The sequence below is a fragment of the Erinaceus europaeus genome, chromosome 5 (assembly GCF_950295315.1).
Source record: "Erinaceus europaeus chromosome 5, mEriEur2.1, whole genome shotgun sequence".
In the NCBI taxonomy this organism is placed as follows: domain Eukaryota; kingdom Metazoa; phylum Chordata; class Mammalia; order Eulipotyphla; family Erinaceidae; genus Erinaceus; species Erinaceus europaeus.
The window spans coordinates 3,247,719-3,265,594 of NC_080166.1; the positions used below are offsets into that span (position 1 = coordinate 3,247,719).

The 17,876-nt window shown below is 43.4% G+C and overlaps 1 protein-coding gene across 2 annotated transcripts in view; it reads right to left on the reverse strand.

Moving 5' to 3' along the window:
- OXCT1 (3-oxoacid CoA-transferase 1) overlaps positions 1 to 17,876 on the reverse strand; it is a 121,278-nt gene that overhangs the window by 50,582 nt on the left and 52,820 nt on the right. For both annotated transcript variants that reach the window (XM_060190991.1, XM_060190990.1), the window contains exons 8-11: positions 10,285 to 10,392; positions 7,476 to 7,590; positions 3,120 to 3,214; positions 147 to 195 (exon numbers count right to left, since the gene is read on the reverse strand). In XM_060190991.1, the coding sequence (XP_060046974.1) occupies positions 147 to 195; positions 3,120 to 3,214; positions 7,476 to 7,590; positions 10,285 to 10,392 (367 nt within the window). The remainder of the gene's footprint in view (positions 1 to 146; positions 196 to 3,119; positions 3,215 to 7,475; positions 7,591 to 10,284; positions 10,393 to 17,876) is intronic.

The window sequence follows — 17,876 nt, forward strand, 5'->3', positions numbered from 1 at the left end:
ATAGGCTTGTGTTCCCCGCAGTGAACAATACAGTGGACTATATACATATAATCAAGGTAATCAAGTCCAACTGTTTACAGTTATTGGATGGAACTAGACTAACACCCAAGGAAAACTCTGGGAAAACACATGATGAGTGAGATTACCTGCATTGATAAGGTCTGCGTCGACTTCATTTCGTAAAGGATACGGGCCCTGTCAAGTAAAGCATGTGTCCGATTAATCAAAGAAATTGCTCGCTGAAGACACACTAGAACTATAAATAGAACCCGGTTCTTGGAAAGCCCGACCAAATGATCATCACAGGCCTACAGATGATGCTTTAAGAATCTCAGCTTTCACTCTGTTTCTCATATTGATTCATCTCACGTATCCTGATGATTATCATAGGGTGAGTGCAAAAAATGCTTTCTTTTTTAATGTTCTATTATTTTTATTTTTCCACATGATCTTTTTTGTAATCTTTATTTATTGTATAGAGACCATCAGAAATAAAAAGGAAAGGGGAGACAGAGCGGGAAGGCGACAGAGAGACACCTGCAGCCCTGCTTTACCACTTGCAAAGCTTTCCCTCTGCAGGTGGGGACCAGGGGCTTGAACCCAGGTAACATGGGTTCATTGTAACATGTGCGCTCAACCAGGTGCGCCACCACCGGGCCCATCTTTATTTATTTATTGGATAGAGACAGTCAGAAATTGAGAGGCCAGGGGGAGATAGAGAGGGAGAGAGACAGAGAGACACCTTCAGCCCTGCTTCACCACTCATGAAGCTTCTTTCCCTGTGCAAGTGGGGACCGGGGGCTTGAACCTAGGTCCTTGCACACTGTAACATGTGCACCCAACCAGGTGTGCCACCACCAGGCCCCTCAAAAAATGCTTTCTGAGAATCACTAAAGTCTGAAAGATTAAGCTATCTGAAATAGAAATCAGTGCAACGAAAGTAATTATTTATAACCTACTACGCAGTTCTTGTCATCCTCAAATCTTCCTGTTGGTGTGGGTAATACAAACTGGACCACTACTAACTTCGAGAGGCTTAGAATAAAGAAAAATAAAACTTTCGAGTTGGGAATTCTAACTTTATCTGTCGCTACATTTTAGTGTTGATCCCTTCGGATTCCTTTTGTCTGGTTAATCTCAGTAAGGCACTTATAACTACTGGCATGAGACATGTCGTCTCAAAACACAGCATGTTTTGAAGGGAGAAAATGGGAGAAGAGAGAAGACAGAGGTACGAGAGGCTGGTAAGAATGAGGCCATCCTGGTTGTGGAATCTTACCCTACTTTCTATGGAGGAACCAAAATGTATCCTCTAAGTACACTGAACAGGCAGGCCGTTTTAGGTATATTTACGGTTTCCTATACACAGTAGCCATGGATACATTCTTTCTAAACTATTCACCTTATCCTCAGAATGAGGACACTGGTCTTGCTAGATAATAAGGAACCGTAAAGATCTTAAGCCTTTGACAGCAGCATAAAGCTGTTTTTCCCCCAGACACAAATCATTTCATGTATTTTTGAAAATGGCCGTGGCTTTTCCAGAATCAGTCAGTACCGACTACATATCCATAGCTTCACTTTCTGTATGTGTGAGTTTTATCGCATTAACGTTTTAAAGTCATTGAGAAAAAAGTAAAAGATTAGAAATACTAAACATTGGCAAACTATAATCTGTGTAGCCATTAATCAAAAGGGGCACCTGGGAAAGAAAGGTTTTCCTCATTTTAATATGAGGTAGAAATTCTGATGATTTTCTGTGAGATAGCAAACTCATCTGGAAGGTTCATCTTGAGAAAGAGCTTTACGTTTGAACTAGACCTTGAAACAGAATTAGATGAAAACTTCATAGGGGGCCAGGCAGTGGCACAGCTGCTGAGCACACATTGTACCATGTGCAAACACCAGCTTTGAGCCCCTGCTCCCCACTGTCTCTCTTTCTCTCCTTCTCTCTCAATTTCTCTCCATCCTATCAAATAAAATAGAGAGGGGAAAGAGGAAAAGTGGCTGTTGAAAGTAGTGGATTCATAGTGCAAGCACCAAGCCACAGCGATGAGCCTGGTGTCTGAGAGAGAGGGAGAGAGGGAGAGGGAGAGGGAGAGGGAGAGGGAGAGGGAGAGGGAGAGGGAGAGGGAGAGGGAGAGGGAGAGACGGAGAGACGGAGAGAGGGAGAGAGAGACGATGGAGAGAGGGAGAGGGAGAGAGGGAGAGAGAGAGGGAGAGAGAGAGGGAGAGAGAGAGAGGGAGAGAGAGAGGGAGAGAGAGAGAGGGAGAGAGAGACGATGGAGAGAGGGAGAGGGAGAGGGAGAGAGGGAGAGAGAGAGGGAGAGAGAGAGGGAGAGAGAGAGAGGGAGAGGGAGAGGGAGAGAGGGAGAGAGAGAGGGAGAGAGAGAGGGAGAGAGAGAGAGGGAGAGAGAGAGGGAGAGAGAGAGGGAGAGAGAGAGGGAGAGAGAGAGAGGGAGAGGGAGAGAGAGGGAAAGAGAGAGGGAGAGAGATAGGGAGAGGGAAAGGAAGAGAGAGGGAAAGAGAGAGGGAAAGAGACAGGGAGAGGGAGAGGGAGAGGGAGAGGGAAAGAGAGAGGGAGAGGGAGAAGGATAAATTTTATGAGTCTGTCAACTGTCAGTAAAGTACTGGTGAAAAAGTAGCGACTTTACTCCTGAATCTCTCATCCAATGTTTTAGTGGTTTTCACTTTATATACAATTGCTAGCAACCTCCATTGCTCTGTCCAGCCACACAAAAGCTAAACACTGAAACAAGGGAGGTACTCAGTGGCAGAGCACAGGACTTGCCCAGGTCCCAGATTCTAACCCAGCATTGCACATACCAGAGAGCTAAGCAGTGCACTGTCTCCCCCCACCTCTCTCTCTCTCTCTCTCTCACACACACACACACACACACACACACACACACACCCCACACTAGAAAATTCAGATGGTCAAAAAAAAAATACCATCTATTACACAAAATACAATAGTACATAGTTATCACAACTTTCTAGTAAATATGACATACCATTATAATGATTAAGTCAAGTTGAAACCTTTAAACAATTTTCAGCTACAGGAAGCCTTCATATTTCCAGTCTGAATAAATAAAGCTTTATAATTTCTATCTTACCAGACCCAGGATTCCATTTTCACTTTGCAGATGAACTGTGATTTCGCGGCTGATATAGTTACTGGCCAGCAGTGGAATTCCTATGCCCAAGTTTGCTAGAAGAAAAGATGTTAAGGTCCAGCATGTGAATGGCAGGGAGCTTATGTTATCAGACTCACAGATGTGCACACAGGACTCTAAGCAGAGTCATCCCTGAAGACACCAGTCAATCTCTAGGCACTATTTGGTCAGTTTTTGAAACTCTACCAATAAGATTAATATGCTTTTCCCAAAGTAGCTATTTTATCTATTAAAAAATTTATTGGGAGTCGGGCTGTAGTGCAGTGGGCTAAGCGCAGGTGGCGCAAAGCACAAGGACCGGCATAAGGATCCCGGTTCGAACCCCGGCTCCCCACCTGCAGGGGAGTCGCTTCACTGGTGGTGAAGCAGGTCTGCAGGTGTCTGTCTTTCTCTCCTCCTCTCTGTCTTCCCCTCCCTCTCTCCACTTCTCTCTGTCCTATCCCACAACTACAACAACAATAATAACTACAACAATAAAACAACAAGGGCAACAAAAGGGAATAAATAAATAAAATAAATATAAAAAAATTTATTATCTTTATCTATTGGATAGTGACAGCCAGAAATGGAGAGGGAAGGGAGAGACAGAGAGGCGAGAGACAGAGAGACACCTGCAACACTGCTTCACCACTCGCAAAAAAAAAAAAAAATCCCCCTGCAGGTGGGGACTGGGGGCTCGAACCCCAGTCCTTGCGCATTGCGACATGTGCGGTCAGCCAGGTGGGCCACCACCCAGCCCCCCAAAACAGTAATTTTAGAAGAAGAGTCACAAAGTCACTTTTGTTGCAAGACACTGTATTGTCATTAATTTGTCTAGCCAGCTTGGATTGCTGTATTATGACATGTTAAGGCTGATGTGTTATTAAACGTGACTCGATTTCTGGTTTTGCTTGGTTGTGTGTGCGTTTGTTGTTAGTGACTGGGCTTCACAGTTGCAAACTGCCTTTTTCAGAGAAAGGCAGAAGAGAGAGGGAAAGACACCACAGCATTAAAAACTCTTCCCACACACTGGATACCAGCGAGCTGGTATCCAGTGAGTGACAAGCACGGGAAACAGGAGCAAGCGGCTGCTGACTCAACACTGTCGAAAGCAGTTTTCCGTGTCTGGGGCGATGCCTTGGCTTGTGGAGAAGAGGGTTCTCGGGGCCGGGCGGTGGCACACCCAGTTAAGCACACACAGTACTCTGCAGGAGGACCCAGGTTTGAGTCCCTGCTCCTCCCCTGCAGTGAAGCCACCTCATGAGTGGTGAAGCAGGTCTGCAGGTGTCTCTCTCACTCCTTTCTCTGTCTCCCCCTCCCCTCTCAATTTCTCTCTGTGCTATCAGATAAAATAGGGAGGAGAGAGAGAATTGGAATCTCATGGCTGAAGTTCCTGTGTTACATGCTCCTTCTCCTCCTCCTCCTCCTCTTCTCTCTCTCAAGTTTCTCTGTACAACTATTAGGAAAAAAAAATCAATTAAAAAATCAAAAACAACTTTCTATCAGATTTACAACTAAAAATAAAAATGGCTTAGCATCCTAATAAAGGGATACCCTTTTTTTAATTAAAAAAATCATCTGGATAAAACCAAAATGTCTGCTTTAAAATGTGTGGACATGTTAACATTCACTGAGGATAACGGGATCTTCTCTAAGCTATAGACAGAGGGAAGATGAAGAGATGCTATAGGTTTCAACAAGTAACAGCTGAGCTCACAGAAAAAGGCAGACATTTATTTAAGACATTCAGCAGCTAAGGGTGTTGAATCTTCTCCCGAGATGATCAGCATGGGGCTGATCCTGACGTGAGCACAGCACTGTGGGTACAATCTGGTCTCTGAGCACAGGCGACCTGCTCAGACAGCTTGTCAGAACACACACTGTTTAGTTCCCAACACTGCACACCTCAGACCCTCTCAGTACTAGGTACAGAGTGACAGCACTCTGATGAGATCCTAATAATGACAAGACCTTTCTGAATCAAGGCAAAAAACAAAACAAAAAAAAAAGCCCACCTCTGTACATGCTATTAAATTATTGACTCCAAAGCCAGCAGGATAACGCAGTATGTCTAAGAAGCTACAGCTACGTGGCTTACCCCTTGGCATTTCCTCATAATAGCACACAGAACAGATTGAGACAGTACACACAGTAATGAGCTATTCCACTTTGAGCAGGAGTTTGCGGGGGGGGGGGGGGAAGAAAGCAATCCAATTAGCAGTTTTATACCTCTAGTCTCTCATCCAATTCTACCAATTTTCTCACTTCTTTTAGACATTTATTTTGTGGTAGCCAGAGCTCCTCTGGTCTGGGCCAATGTTTTCAAACACAGAGGGAAAGAGGGAAAGGCACCAAGAGCACCAAAGTCTCCTGCAGTGCAGTGGGGGGCCAGGTTCAAGCCTGGGGTGCCCGTGTAACGAAGCAGGAACTCCACCCAGGTGAGCTGCCTGGTTAGCTCTGTAATGTCTTTGCAGTCAGTCCGATATTAGGGAGGGAGAAAATTTTTTGCTCCCTGCAGTGAAAAAGGCGACAGATGCTATGCCTTGCCAGTGTCTTCCGTAGACAATATCCTGACGATGCAAACCATTTTTTTCAAAAACCATTGCTATCATAGAGTCAATACTGAACTATCAAGAGTCAAGAAACTGACTGACTGACTGACCTACTGGAGGTGAGGGGGAAGTCCAGCTGCCTCTTACCTGTGAGTTAGCTGACTGGAGTGCCGTCCAGCGCAGGGGCTGGCTGAGAGGAGTCAGCATCCTACTGTCTTTGCTTTTGTAAATTCTCCCCATGACACAAAACTTAAAATAGTAAGTGAGGGGCCAGGTGGTGGCGCACCTGGCTGAGTGCGCATGTTACAGGGCACAAGGACCCGGGTTTGAACCCCCAGTCCCCACCTGCAGGGGGAAAGCTTCAGGTGAAGCAGGGCTACAGGTGTCTGTCTCTTCTTCTCTATCTCCCTCTTCCCTTTCCATTTTTGGCTGCCTCCAATAAATAAAGAAAATACAAAAAAAAAAAAAAAAAAGAAAATTAAAGACACGGTGCTGGAGATAAAACGATAAAGTCGGTGTCTCTCTGTTTCTCTCCCTCTCTGTCTCCTCCTCCCCTCTCAGTTTCTCTCTGTCCTGTCCAATAAAATGGAAAAAACAGCCACCAGCAGCAGTGAATTTATAGTGCTAGCACCGAACCCCAGGGAAACCCAACAGGCAAAAAAAAAAAAAAAAAAAAAAGAGAGTCTTAGTTTTAGTAGTTTGAAAGATGATGGTTATCTTAGTCAGAAGTTCATTTATGGTACTTGTCATGTGTCTAGATACTCCTGTCACAGGTCTTCAAGTTTGCCCTTCACAGATGTGTCACTCATCAATCTTTTATCATACACTCTTTTGATTTTGTTTTTCTCTCCACGGTTATCGCTGGGGCTCGGTGCCCGCACTATGAATCCACTGCTCCTGGAGGCTATTTTTCCCATTTTGTTGCCCTTGTTGTTCTTATTATTGTCGTTGTTTTTAGATAGAACAGAGAGAAATCGAGAGATGGGGAAGACAGGGAAGGGGAGAGAAAGATGCTTATGAAGCAACCCCCCTGCAGGTGGGGATCGGGGTTGGAACTGGGATTTTTAAGGCAGTCCTTGCACTTTGCACTATGTGCGCTTAACCTGGACTCTAATTTAATTTACATGTATCCTTTCTACTATGTAGTTTAATGTTTGACATGTTGGAAACAAGGAAAATAGCAGACTGACTGACTTACTGTTGTTGAAAGGCACTGAAAATCAGAGCAACTGCAATAAAGTGCCTCGAGCTACCTCTTTTTTGACAAAATATCTAAAGCATAATTTGAATCTTTCAATGAATCCTACAAAACACTTGACACAAAAGAGAACACCCACAGCGTCTCTGACAGAGAAAACTAGGACTTGTTACAAACTTGGGTTTTAAATATCAGAGAATATGCAAACGTCAGAATACAAAGAGAGTAAATACTACTGGTTATAATCAGCACCTCTCTGCTGAATTGTTCCGAATAGCACTTAGCCAAACACCAAATCACAAGGATTCCTTGCATCATAGAAAATCGGCAAATTTTTTGCCATCTACTTTCAAGAAGACAGATAATTCCAGCTTCAGACATCTTGATATCTTTAGGTTTTTGCCAAGTTTTGTTTTTTAAAAAAGTGATCAACTACTTAAAAAAAAAAAAAAAACCAAATGACAACAAACGAGAGAGGAACTGTTCTGCAGGGGGTCTGGTGACATAAAGAATGTGGAAAACGCTGAGAACTGCGTCTCTGCCCTGTTTTAGAGAGACGAAGGATACCATACATGCCGTCCTGGAACTCCAGAGCTGCCCTCTTGATGATACGCTCCCTTACTTCATCATGGGATTTACCAGAACTGGGTGGTGCTGCTTTTTCTTCTCGGGTTGATATGCGCTGGAAAATGAAGAGAAGTGAGTGAACTCTTGTATTTGAGCACTGCTGAAAGATAGACGTGCGCTGGGAAAAACGTGAGTATGTCTTTTTCATTGTCTGTATGAAGTAGATCTCAACGATATGACATGATTAAAAACAATAAAAGTGAAGTATCTGATAATACAAATAATTCCTTTTTAAAAAAACTTTTTTCTAATTTTTATTAATATTTCTTTATTTTCCCTTTTGTTGCCCTTGTTGTTTTAGTGTTGTAATTATTATTGTTGCTATTGATGTCATCATTGCTGGGTAGGACAGAGAGAGATCAAGAGAGGAGGGGAAGACAGAGAGGGGGAGAGAAAGACAGACATCTGCAGACCTGCTTCACCGCCTGTGAAGCGACTCCCCTGCAGGTGGGGAGCTGGGGGGCTCGAACCAGGATCCTTACTCCGGTCCTTGTGCTTTGCGCCACGTGCACTTCACCTGCTGCGCTACTACCCGACTCCCAGAAATAATTATTTTTAAAAAATATTATCTGTATTTGTTTATTGGATAGAGACAGAGAAATTGAAAAGAACGAGAAAATAGAGGGAGAGAGAGAGAGAGAGACCTGCAGCCCTAGCTTCACCACTGGCCAAGCTTCCCCCTGGCAGGTGGGGATCAGTGGCTCGAACCCAGGTCCCTGGGCACTGCAATGTGTGTGCTTAACCAGGTGCACCACCACCTGGCCCCAAAATAATTCTTTAAAAAAAAAAAGGGAAAAAGGTCAGATTTGTTTGAAGAGTTGAGATATGCTTATTCTGTCTCGCTGAAGAAAATCATCTCTCCGTTATTGTGCGCTTTCCACCGCCATCTCCAAGACTCCTCTAGCCGACCTAGCGCGAGGGCAAAGGGTGAAGGCAGGACGAGGAGACAGTCGCAGGAATCTGCTTTGAAATAGTCACCATCTATCTGCCAGACGGCATTGCTGCCAATGAAGCATTTTCACCTGTAGCTTCTCTGGACTCGTTTTTGCTGGCTTTTATTTATTTATTTATTTTTCCCTGCTTTTTGCTACAAGATCACCTCTGGGAATCACCAAAATCACACAGGAAATGATTGCCATCTCTAAGTCATGACCGGATTCTGGCTCCTGTTTGAAAGTGTCCCATCCTTTCTCCCAACCTCCTGCCACCCCCGCCCCCACCCCGAGCATTCGTTTTAGATCACAGAGTATCTTTCTGTCTAATATCTGGGATAAAAGAAGGCATTATCGGGGGTCAGGCGGTAGCGCTGTGGGTTAAGTGCACATGGCGCAAAGTGCAAGGACCAGCGTAAGGATCCCGCTTTGAGACCCCGGCTCCCCACCTGCAGGGGAGTCACTTCACAGGCGGTGAAGCAAGTCTGCAGGTGTCTGTATTTCTCTCCGCTTCTCTGTCTTCCCCTCCTCTCTTCATTTCTCTCTGTCCTATCCAACAACGAACGACGTCAACAATAATAACTGCAACGAGGCTACAACAACAAGGGCAACAAAAGGGGGGGAAATGGCCTCCAGGAGCGGTGGATTCATGGTGCAGGCACTGAGCCCAGCAATAACCCTGGAGGAAAAAAAAGAGAAGAAGGAGGAGAAGGAGAAGGAGAAGAAGAAGAGAAGAGGAAGAAGAAGAAGAGGAGGAGGAGGAGGAGGGGGAGGGGGAGGGGGGGGGAGGAGGAGGAGGAGGGGTATTATCTACTCTACGGATATCCCCTACCCTACATCTGCCTCATCTATTGTTGATTCTAAGGTAAACTGCTCAACACTGATATATCAGCTCTGTTCCAACTGATCATTCTGCAAACTTCTCAGGAGGCTTGTCATAACTTCAAAAGCACTGGGACCTACCTCCATCTGCCGTGACTCCATACCTATCACCCCTCAGAACGCAACAGTAATGGGAATGGGTGTTTGTTCTGGTCTTTATAAAGAGTGAAACACATCTGAGACAGACACAGCTGAACAAACACTGAGTCCCGCGGAGGTAAATTCACCAAAGGCCCACTATCCCTCTCGAGCCTCACCCACCCCATAAGCTTCTCCTCAAAGCCATGCTTCATAAGTTAGGGTGGGTCCAGCAGCCTGGAAGGCGCGAGCTAAAGAATCACAGAATGCACACGGGGGTGTGTACATCGTAAACACCAGCTGTTGTTGGACTGGATGAGAACGCAGACTATCGTGTTACTTCCTCTTGGTAGGCACAAGAAAAGTCCCTAGTAAGATCCAAAGTAGGACTTTCTTCCTTCCTTCCTTCCTTCCTTCCTTCCTTCCTTCCTTCCTTCCTTTCTTTCTTTCTTTCTTTCTTCAGTCCTTTCTTTCTTTCTTTCTTTCTTTCTTCCTTCCTTCCTTCCTTCCTTTTCTCTTCTTCCTCCTCCTCTTATTCTTTTTTTTTTCCCCACCAGGGTTATTGCTGGGGCTCAGCGCCTGTACTAGGAATCCACCTGCCCTGCAGCCGTTCTTCCCTTTCTTTCTTCCTTTTCTTTCTTGCTTTTTTTTTTCTTTCTATTTTTATTGCCAGGACAGAGAGCAATTGCGGGGGAGTCGGGGGGGGCAGAAAGGAAGGAAAGAAAGACACCTGCAGACCAGCTCCACCGCTCATGAAGCTTCCCCATTGCAGGTGGGGAGCAGCGACTCACTCCAAGGCACAGGTAAGATAATTAGATTCACAATTAACAGCAAAATAAAAAAGCTAATTCAATTACCTCAATTCTTTTCTCATATGATGGTCCTTTTATAAGACGATGGACATAAATACTAGGAATATGGATTTCATCTGGGGAAAAGGATCCAGTATCCACAATTTCTTCAACCTGGGCAAACAAAGAAAATATTTTAAAGTGAAACTGTGAAAGCTTAAACTGCATGTTTTAAGTGAAATACTTAGAGCTTCGCCGCAAACATAGCTGGGGACCTGCACTATAGAAGTACGCGCAGCACTTATTGCTAGACACAATAAAAGGGAGACATTTAAATATATGGGTCTAAATATCAAATACAGAACAGCCAGTTCCTAAAAACTTCAGTTGCAAATGTGTCAAACGGTTCGTCAGTACAGCTGCTTGAACGTTCAGAAACTGTAGCTCAGCTATGTCAGACTTGAAAGCACATTACCCTAAGCCCAGATCTTCACACTTAGTGGGAAATTGTTCCTATCAAAAGCAAACCTATAACAGCATCTGTTCGGTCAATTAAAGAGCTTATTAAATATAGAAGTAAGTGCTATTTGTAAGAGTTTTTAATTATCCCTGTTACAAGTGTCCTAGGATGGGGACAGCATGGTGACCCCTGAAATAACTTTTCTTAAAGACAGACAGTTAATTCCCATGTTAATATGCACATGGGAATTTCAAAAAGAAACAACTGCCTCATTACTAGAAATGTACAATCCAATTAGGATTAGAGCCACTCACAGAACAGAGGGCATTTTTCACAACAGGAAACACTGCTCAAGTTAACACAGTATGTCACAACTTGTAAAATGATGGCACTGCTGGTTGAGCACACAAGTTACAATGTGCAAGGATCCGGGTTTGAGCCCCCTGTCCCCACCTGCAGGGGGAAAGCTTCGAGAGCAGGGAAGCAGGGCTGCAGATGCCTCTGTCTCCGTCTCTGTCCCTTCCCTATCACACTCTTTCTTCTCGATTTCTGGCTGTCTCTATCCAATAGATAAATAAAGATAATTAAAAAATAAGATGATGAAACTGGAAGTGATTATACTAAGTGATAACAGGCGCCCTACAGTGGCCACATGTAGCTGTGGAATATTGATGACAAAGCAAACACAGATGACATGAAATCGATGAGGTTGTACCCCTGAGGCACCTACAGTCCTGTAAAGCAACACTTCTTCAAACAAACAGAAAAAGTCAGACTTAAAACAGAGTGCAAGAACGCAGCCAATGTGTGAAATGTCAGCTGAAAGCTATGTGAGCCCAGCTGGTAGAACGCTCGACTCCAAGCTGAAAGTAGTGAGTTCAGTCCCAGGTATTGGATATGCAGAGCAACATGTTGGCTCTCTCTTTAATCAATATATACATCTTTAAAAAGCTCTTATTTGAGGTGAAGAACTCTGAAAATGTCCAGGAGGTCTAGTCTGTCCATAGCTTTATTTGATTCTCGTTTCTTTGTTGAGTCGCAGCTTCCTTGATCTGTCTTAAGTGTGAGAGTGGGGTGTTAAAAGTCTCCCACTATTATTGTACTACTATTGATGTGTTTTTGTAGTTGTTTCAGACCCCTTTGTGGGCCCCCATACGACCTTGCCCTCAACTCGGATCAACAATGGTAGAGAATGTCCATCCTCCGAAGGGAGGCTGGACAACACACACTATGCTACACCTGAGGAAGATGGGTCCCGAAATTGGGGCAGCTTGGAATGACCACAGAATGTGAGCTCAGATCTACAGGGATGCAGAGGTCACACAGGCTCCTAAGCTGAATAAGGGCCCCAGACCACATCAGATAGATGGGGTTTACAGTCAACAATATTTATACCCCTGTCCCCTATTAGGGAGCTGCTCTCTTCCCTGATCCAGCTTTCTGGATCAGACACCATGACATCCTCTCCCCAGACAATAACCTGGACCCACCTGCATATCAGATTTCAGGCTCAGAGGCAAAAAGGAAAAGGAAAAAAAAACACCTAGTCTAGCCACAGGCCCTTTGGAATATAACTAAAATATGCCTACTAGCTAGCTACAAAATGGAGGACCCCCCCCCCCCAACTCTTCATCTTCACTATTCCAGCCTTTAGGTCCATGATTGGTCAACAATTTGTTTGCTTTGTATGTTAACTCTCTTTTCAGCCATCAGACTCCAGATGCCAGCATGATGCCGACCAGACTTCCCTGGGCAGACAACCCCACCAATGTGTCCTGGAGCTCCGCTTCCCCAGAGCCCTGCCCCACTAGGGAAAGAGAGAGACAGGCTGGGAGTATGGATCCACCTGTCAACGCCCATGTTCAGCAGGGAAGCAATGACAGAAGCCAGACCTTCCACCTTCTGCATCCCACAGTGACCCTGGGTCCATACTCCCAGAGGGATAAAGAATAGGAAAGCTATCAGGGGAGAGGATGGGATATGGAGTTCTGGTGGTGGGAATTGTGTGGAGTTGTATCCCTCTTATCCTATAGTTTGTCAATGTTTCCTTTTATAAATAAAAATTTAAAAAAAAACAATTTTAGTGCCAGTTCTAGAAGGTTTCAGGACCAGTTTTGTGTGGTATTTGACAAAGAAAAGTAAGAAATAATCGATATGGGAGTCGGGCTGTAGCGCAGTGGGTTAAGCGCAGGTGGCGCAAAGCACAAGGACCGGCATAAGGATCCCGGTTCGAACCCCGGCTCCCCACCCGCAGGGGAGTCGCTTCACAAGTAGTGAAGCAGATCTGCAGGTGTCTGTCTTTCTCTCCTTCTCTCTGTCTTCCCCTCCTCTCTCCATTTCTCTCTGTCCTATCCAACAACGACAACAACAATAACTACAACAATAAAACAACAAGGGCAACAAAAGGGAATAAATAAATAAAAAATAAATATTAAAAAAAAATTTTTAAAAAAGAAAAAGAAAAGAAATAATTGATATAAGAGGAAAGACTAGTATAATCAGGTGATCTGAAGAGTAGAACAAAAAATAAATAAAATTAAAATAAAATAAACAAAGAGTAGAATAGATTTGTTTAGGACCAAGAATGCAAGCTCACAAGTGCCCCTCTGACTAGAACAGCAAGGCACCTCCTGAGATGAGGAGCGAGGGAGGCAGAGAGCCAAGAGCAGAGCGTGTGTGCAGAGCACGTGTAAGAGGCCTCGGATAAGGTCAAGCTGCAGGCCCGGTGGCTAAGAGCTACCCAGACACGAGCACCACCTGTTCCATCCCAAAATCCAGACACGAGAAGCTTCTCTAATTAGTGCTAGTCTTCAGTTATTAACAAGGTAACAGAGGCTAGGCAATGTCAGTTTTATTGATTTGACCTTTGTTTCAAAAAGCAGTGCTTGCTTTCTCTCTCTCCTGCCTCCTTCCGATTTTATAATTAGGCAAAGTCTTATTTCAAAGTGGAGAGAATTCATCTTATGGTGAATATGTATATATATATATATATATATATATATATATATATATATACATATACATATATTGCTTTTACTTGGCAAACATTATTTATAACTCAGGTCAGAGAACAGAGATGGTACAAGGCAGTCACGTCCTTTATTTTATTGTATTTCAGCGGCAACCTCAATCCATTAAAGCCACAGAAGCGAGTCCGAGGCAAAAGCTGCACATCTGCAGACCACGCTGCAGACCACACCAGGTTTGGGCTTCTGGAGGAAGAAGGGCAGGAACCATGCAGGATTTTTTTTTAGCTTTCAAAAAGTGGCTCACTAAGAGCATTCTTTTTGCCAGGAGATATATTGTAAAAAAAAAAAAAAAATGGCAGACAACAAGCAATAATGTCTAGAATCATAAAAACACTAAGTGACCTTAAATCAACAGAAAGTCCCAGAAGACTAGAAATATGAAGAGGGAAGACAGAGAATCACGGAACAGCTGTGAGGAGGGGAGGTGCCCACAGTCTCCCAGAGGATGGGGCAGATGAAGAGGAAATGAAATATGAACTAAGTGAGCATGCAAGGCACACACACACACACACAAATCAAGAGTCCAACGCTTTCCTAAATCCTAAGAAGGCAGGGACGGACTTAGCTCCTCAGGCTTCCCACTCGGTGACAATTTGACAAGAACAACAATCTATGAGAAAGTGGCCTATGCTTCCGTAAGCATAAGAGGCCTGAAGTAAACACGTGTGTATTGTAGAAACCTGAACTGACATGCCCAGGTTAAGGTAGAAACTAGTGAGTGCAAACAAGTACCCCTGTCGTGTCATCCTTGAGAGCTGGCTGATCTGCTTTCATAGAAACAGACTTTTTACAATGCTCCGAAAAATAAGTTCACTGCCCTTGCACTGGTGGACTGGAGAACAATGGCAGTTTCTACTGGAGGGGGATGGAGGCATAGATCTTTTGGTGTGGAATTATACCACTATTATCTTATAGCTTTGTAAATAACGACGAAATCACTACTGGGAAAAAAAGTTATGCGCCATCTACTCAGTGGAGTACTACCAGGCAAACGGGCGGCCCCGGAGGTGACGGTGCTTAAGGACGGGAGGAAAGTGAAAGCCAGCTGCGAGGGGCGTCAGCCTTATGCTGACTATAGAGGGCTGAAGGGCACGGGGCTATCCCCCCACTACGAGCTTGTAGGTCACTATTATTAGATCACTAATAAAAGTCTGGGGGACGTTTTTGCAAACAGATTTAGAAGAAGTTCATGACAAGGATTATTCTCACTGATTGTAGCATCAACTCCAAACATTCTATCCCATGCAAGAATTTCGCTAAAATCTTAGGTGACCTAACATGTCTATCTTCTCTAAATATGGGACTTAAATAACATTCAGGCAGCATGAAAAAAATATACAAATGTGGGGGGAGACTACAGATCCTGGAAAAGGATGACAGAGAACCTAGTGGGAGTTGTACTGTTATGTGGAAAACTGAGAAATGTTATGCATGTACAAACTATTTTACTCACTGTCAAATGTAAACATTAATCCCCCAATAAAGGGAAAAATCAAATAAAAATTATATATGTATATATATTTTATGTGTCATATCTTCTTCTAAAAGAAAATTTTATTAGCAATTCCAGAGAAGGAATTAAAATGAAAAAATGAAAACATCTACCCAGAAGAATTAAAATACTTCTAAAACATTCATCTGAAGCAGCAGCCTTATCAGTAATAGTTAAAAAAAAAATTATTCGAGCAGTAGTGCAGCAGGTTAAGCGCAGATGGCGCAAAGCGCAAGGACCGGTATAAGGATCCCGGTTCGAGCCCCCGGCTCCCCACCTGCAGGGGAGTCGCTTCCCAGGCGGTGAAGCAGGTCTGCAGGTGTCTGTCTTTCTCTCCCCCTCTCTGTCTTCCCCTCCTCTCTCCATTTCTCTCTGTCCTAGCCCACAACAATGACATCAATAACAACAATAAGTACAACAATAAAACAAGGGTAACAAAAGGGAATAAATAAATATTAAATATATATATATACCATTATGACATGTCGGAAGGAAAACATGAAGGTGTGATCACGAGACTCAAAGGGGGAACTTTTTTCAATGAAGATGCTGGTAGATAAACGGAGAAAGACATTTTCTGTTGGGTTCGTGCTTATTAGTGATGCCAAGTAAAATGTTGAAAGGTCCCTCTTCCAGACTATTTCCTTAAGCTTCTAGGCTATTACTCACCCGTGAAGCTTTTATAATCCAGGAGCACAGTATTTAACCCTTACGTGCAAAAGAGAACTGGGTTGAATTCTCTTTTTTTTTGTTTTGTTTTTCCCCCAAAATTAATGACCTGGCTGAATTCAGCAGAGATTGTGGCTTAAATTCAGCCTGTGAAGGACTCAATAGTTTCTACATTAAAAATGTATTTTGAAATGTGCAATAAAATATGGGTTTTCTTCTTATGTCCTTTTTTTAAAAAAATGTCTCCATATGTTTCCATTTCTCTGGAACAATAAGCTAGGTGGGATCCTACTTATCATTAAGAAAATTATAATGTGGTGTATTGCACCAGAATAAAGAATTCTGTGGGGCTGGGGGAGTGTTCAGGTCCTGGAACATGATGGCTGAGGATGACAGCCCCCAGCCTAGGTGGGGGCTAGAGTGTTCTGTGGAAAACTGGGAAATGTTACACATGGACCAACTACTATATTTTATTGTTGAGTGTTTACCATTAATCCCCCCAATAAAGAGAAAAAAGAAACTTACAATGGAATCATTGGGTTGTATTTGTTTGTTTTTCTACGATTCAGTTTAATCAAGTTAGGTGTAAATGCAAAAACAATCTTCAAAGCATAATGCCCTTTCTTCTCCAGCTACAATTCAATATCCAAAAGTATGTCTTAAAGATGTTCAAACACAGTCATGGTATTCTCAACCATGACTATCATGTCAGCATTACAGATACAAATCCACTGATACAACAGACACCATCAAGGTTATTCTACTCTTTCATTTGGTTGATTGGTTGGTTGGTTTTCTGGATGGTATCGCTTGGTTGCAGTTTTTCCCAACAAACTGTATTTCAGTCTCTAGTCAGTACTGGTAAGGAAAACCAGTCCTACTCCTGAGGTCGTCATTCACAGCAAGGAGTTAAAACCTATCAGGGAAAAACTGAAGTCTTCTCACCAATGTGTCCTGGAGCCTCCCCTCCCCAGAGCCCTAACCCACTGAGGAAAAACAGAAACAGGCTGGGGCTGTGGATCCACCTGCCAATGTCTGTGTCCAGCAGAGAAGCAATGGCAGAAGCCAGGCCTTCCACCTTCTGCACCCCATAAAGGATTTTGGTCCATATTCCCAGAGAAATAAAGAACAGGATACACAAGTCTGGTGGTAGGAATTACATGGAATTGTACCCCTCTTACCTTACAATCTTGTTAGTCATTATTAAATTACTAATAAAAAAAAAACCTAGGATATTGCATTTAAAACACCTTCTTGGCACAGAACTCAACTCTGAAACACCACTACTATTTGAAAAACCAAGAATGATCATGGAAAAAAAAATCTTATTTTTTAGAGAGCATTTTTCCCATTAAAGAAAAAGGACTGTGACTAAGACAAAAATAGTAATTCAGGGGCTGAGGAAACAGCATAGTGATTATCCAAAAGTCTCTCCTGCCTGAGGCTCCCAGGTCCCAGGTTCAATACCCAGCATCACCAGATGAGCAGTGCTCGGGTCTAATCTCTCTTGTCTCTTTGTCTCTCTTGTCATTCTCTCTGTATCTTTCTCTCTCATTAAAATGAGTGAAATACTTTTTAAAAAGAAAAATAGTAATTCATTGATGCAAGTACCTGTAAGAACGATTTTGTCCACATGATTTGAATGTGACATGGTTCACTACTTTCTTCTACAGTTAGAAAGAGGCTTAAAAGCATCCAATAGCACAGCTATATACAAGATAATGGATACTGTACAGCAAACCCTAACAAAAGGACTTTTCAAAGTTAACCCAATTAACAAATAATGTGATGATAACATTAACTATCGATTGTCTTTTTGAACCCTAAGACAGCAGGAACCTCACATCTCCACTATAGAGCCCCTACTTCCCCCAGTCCTGGAACCCTTGGATAGGGCCCACTTTCCCGTATGCCTCTCCCAATCCAAAACAAATAATATTGCATCCACTGATCACAACCTAACCAACGCAACGATTGCCACCTCAACATGCTTCACCTCAGACTGTGT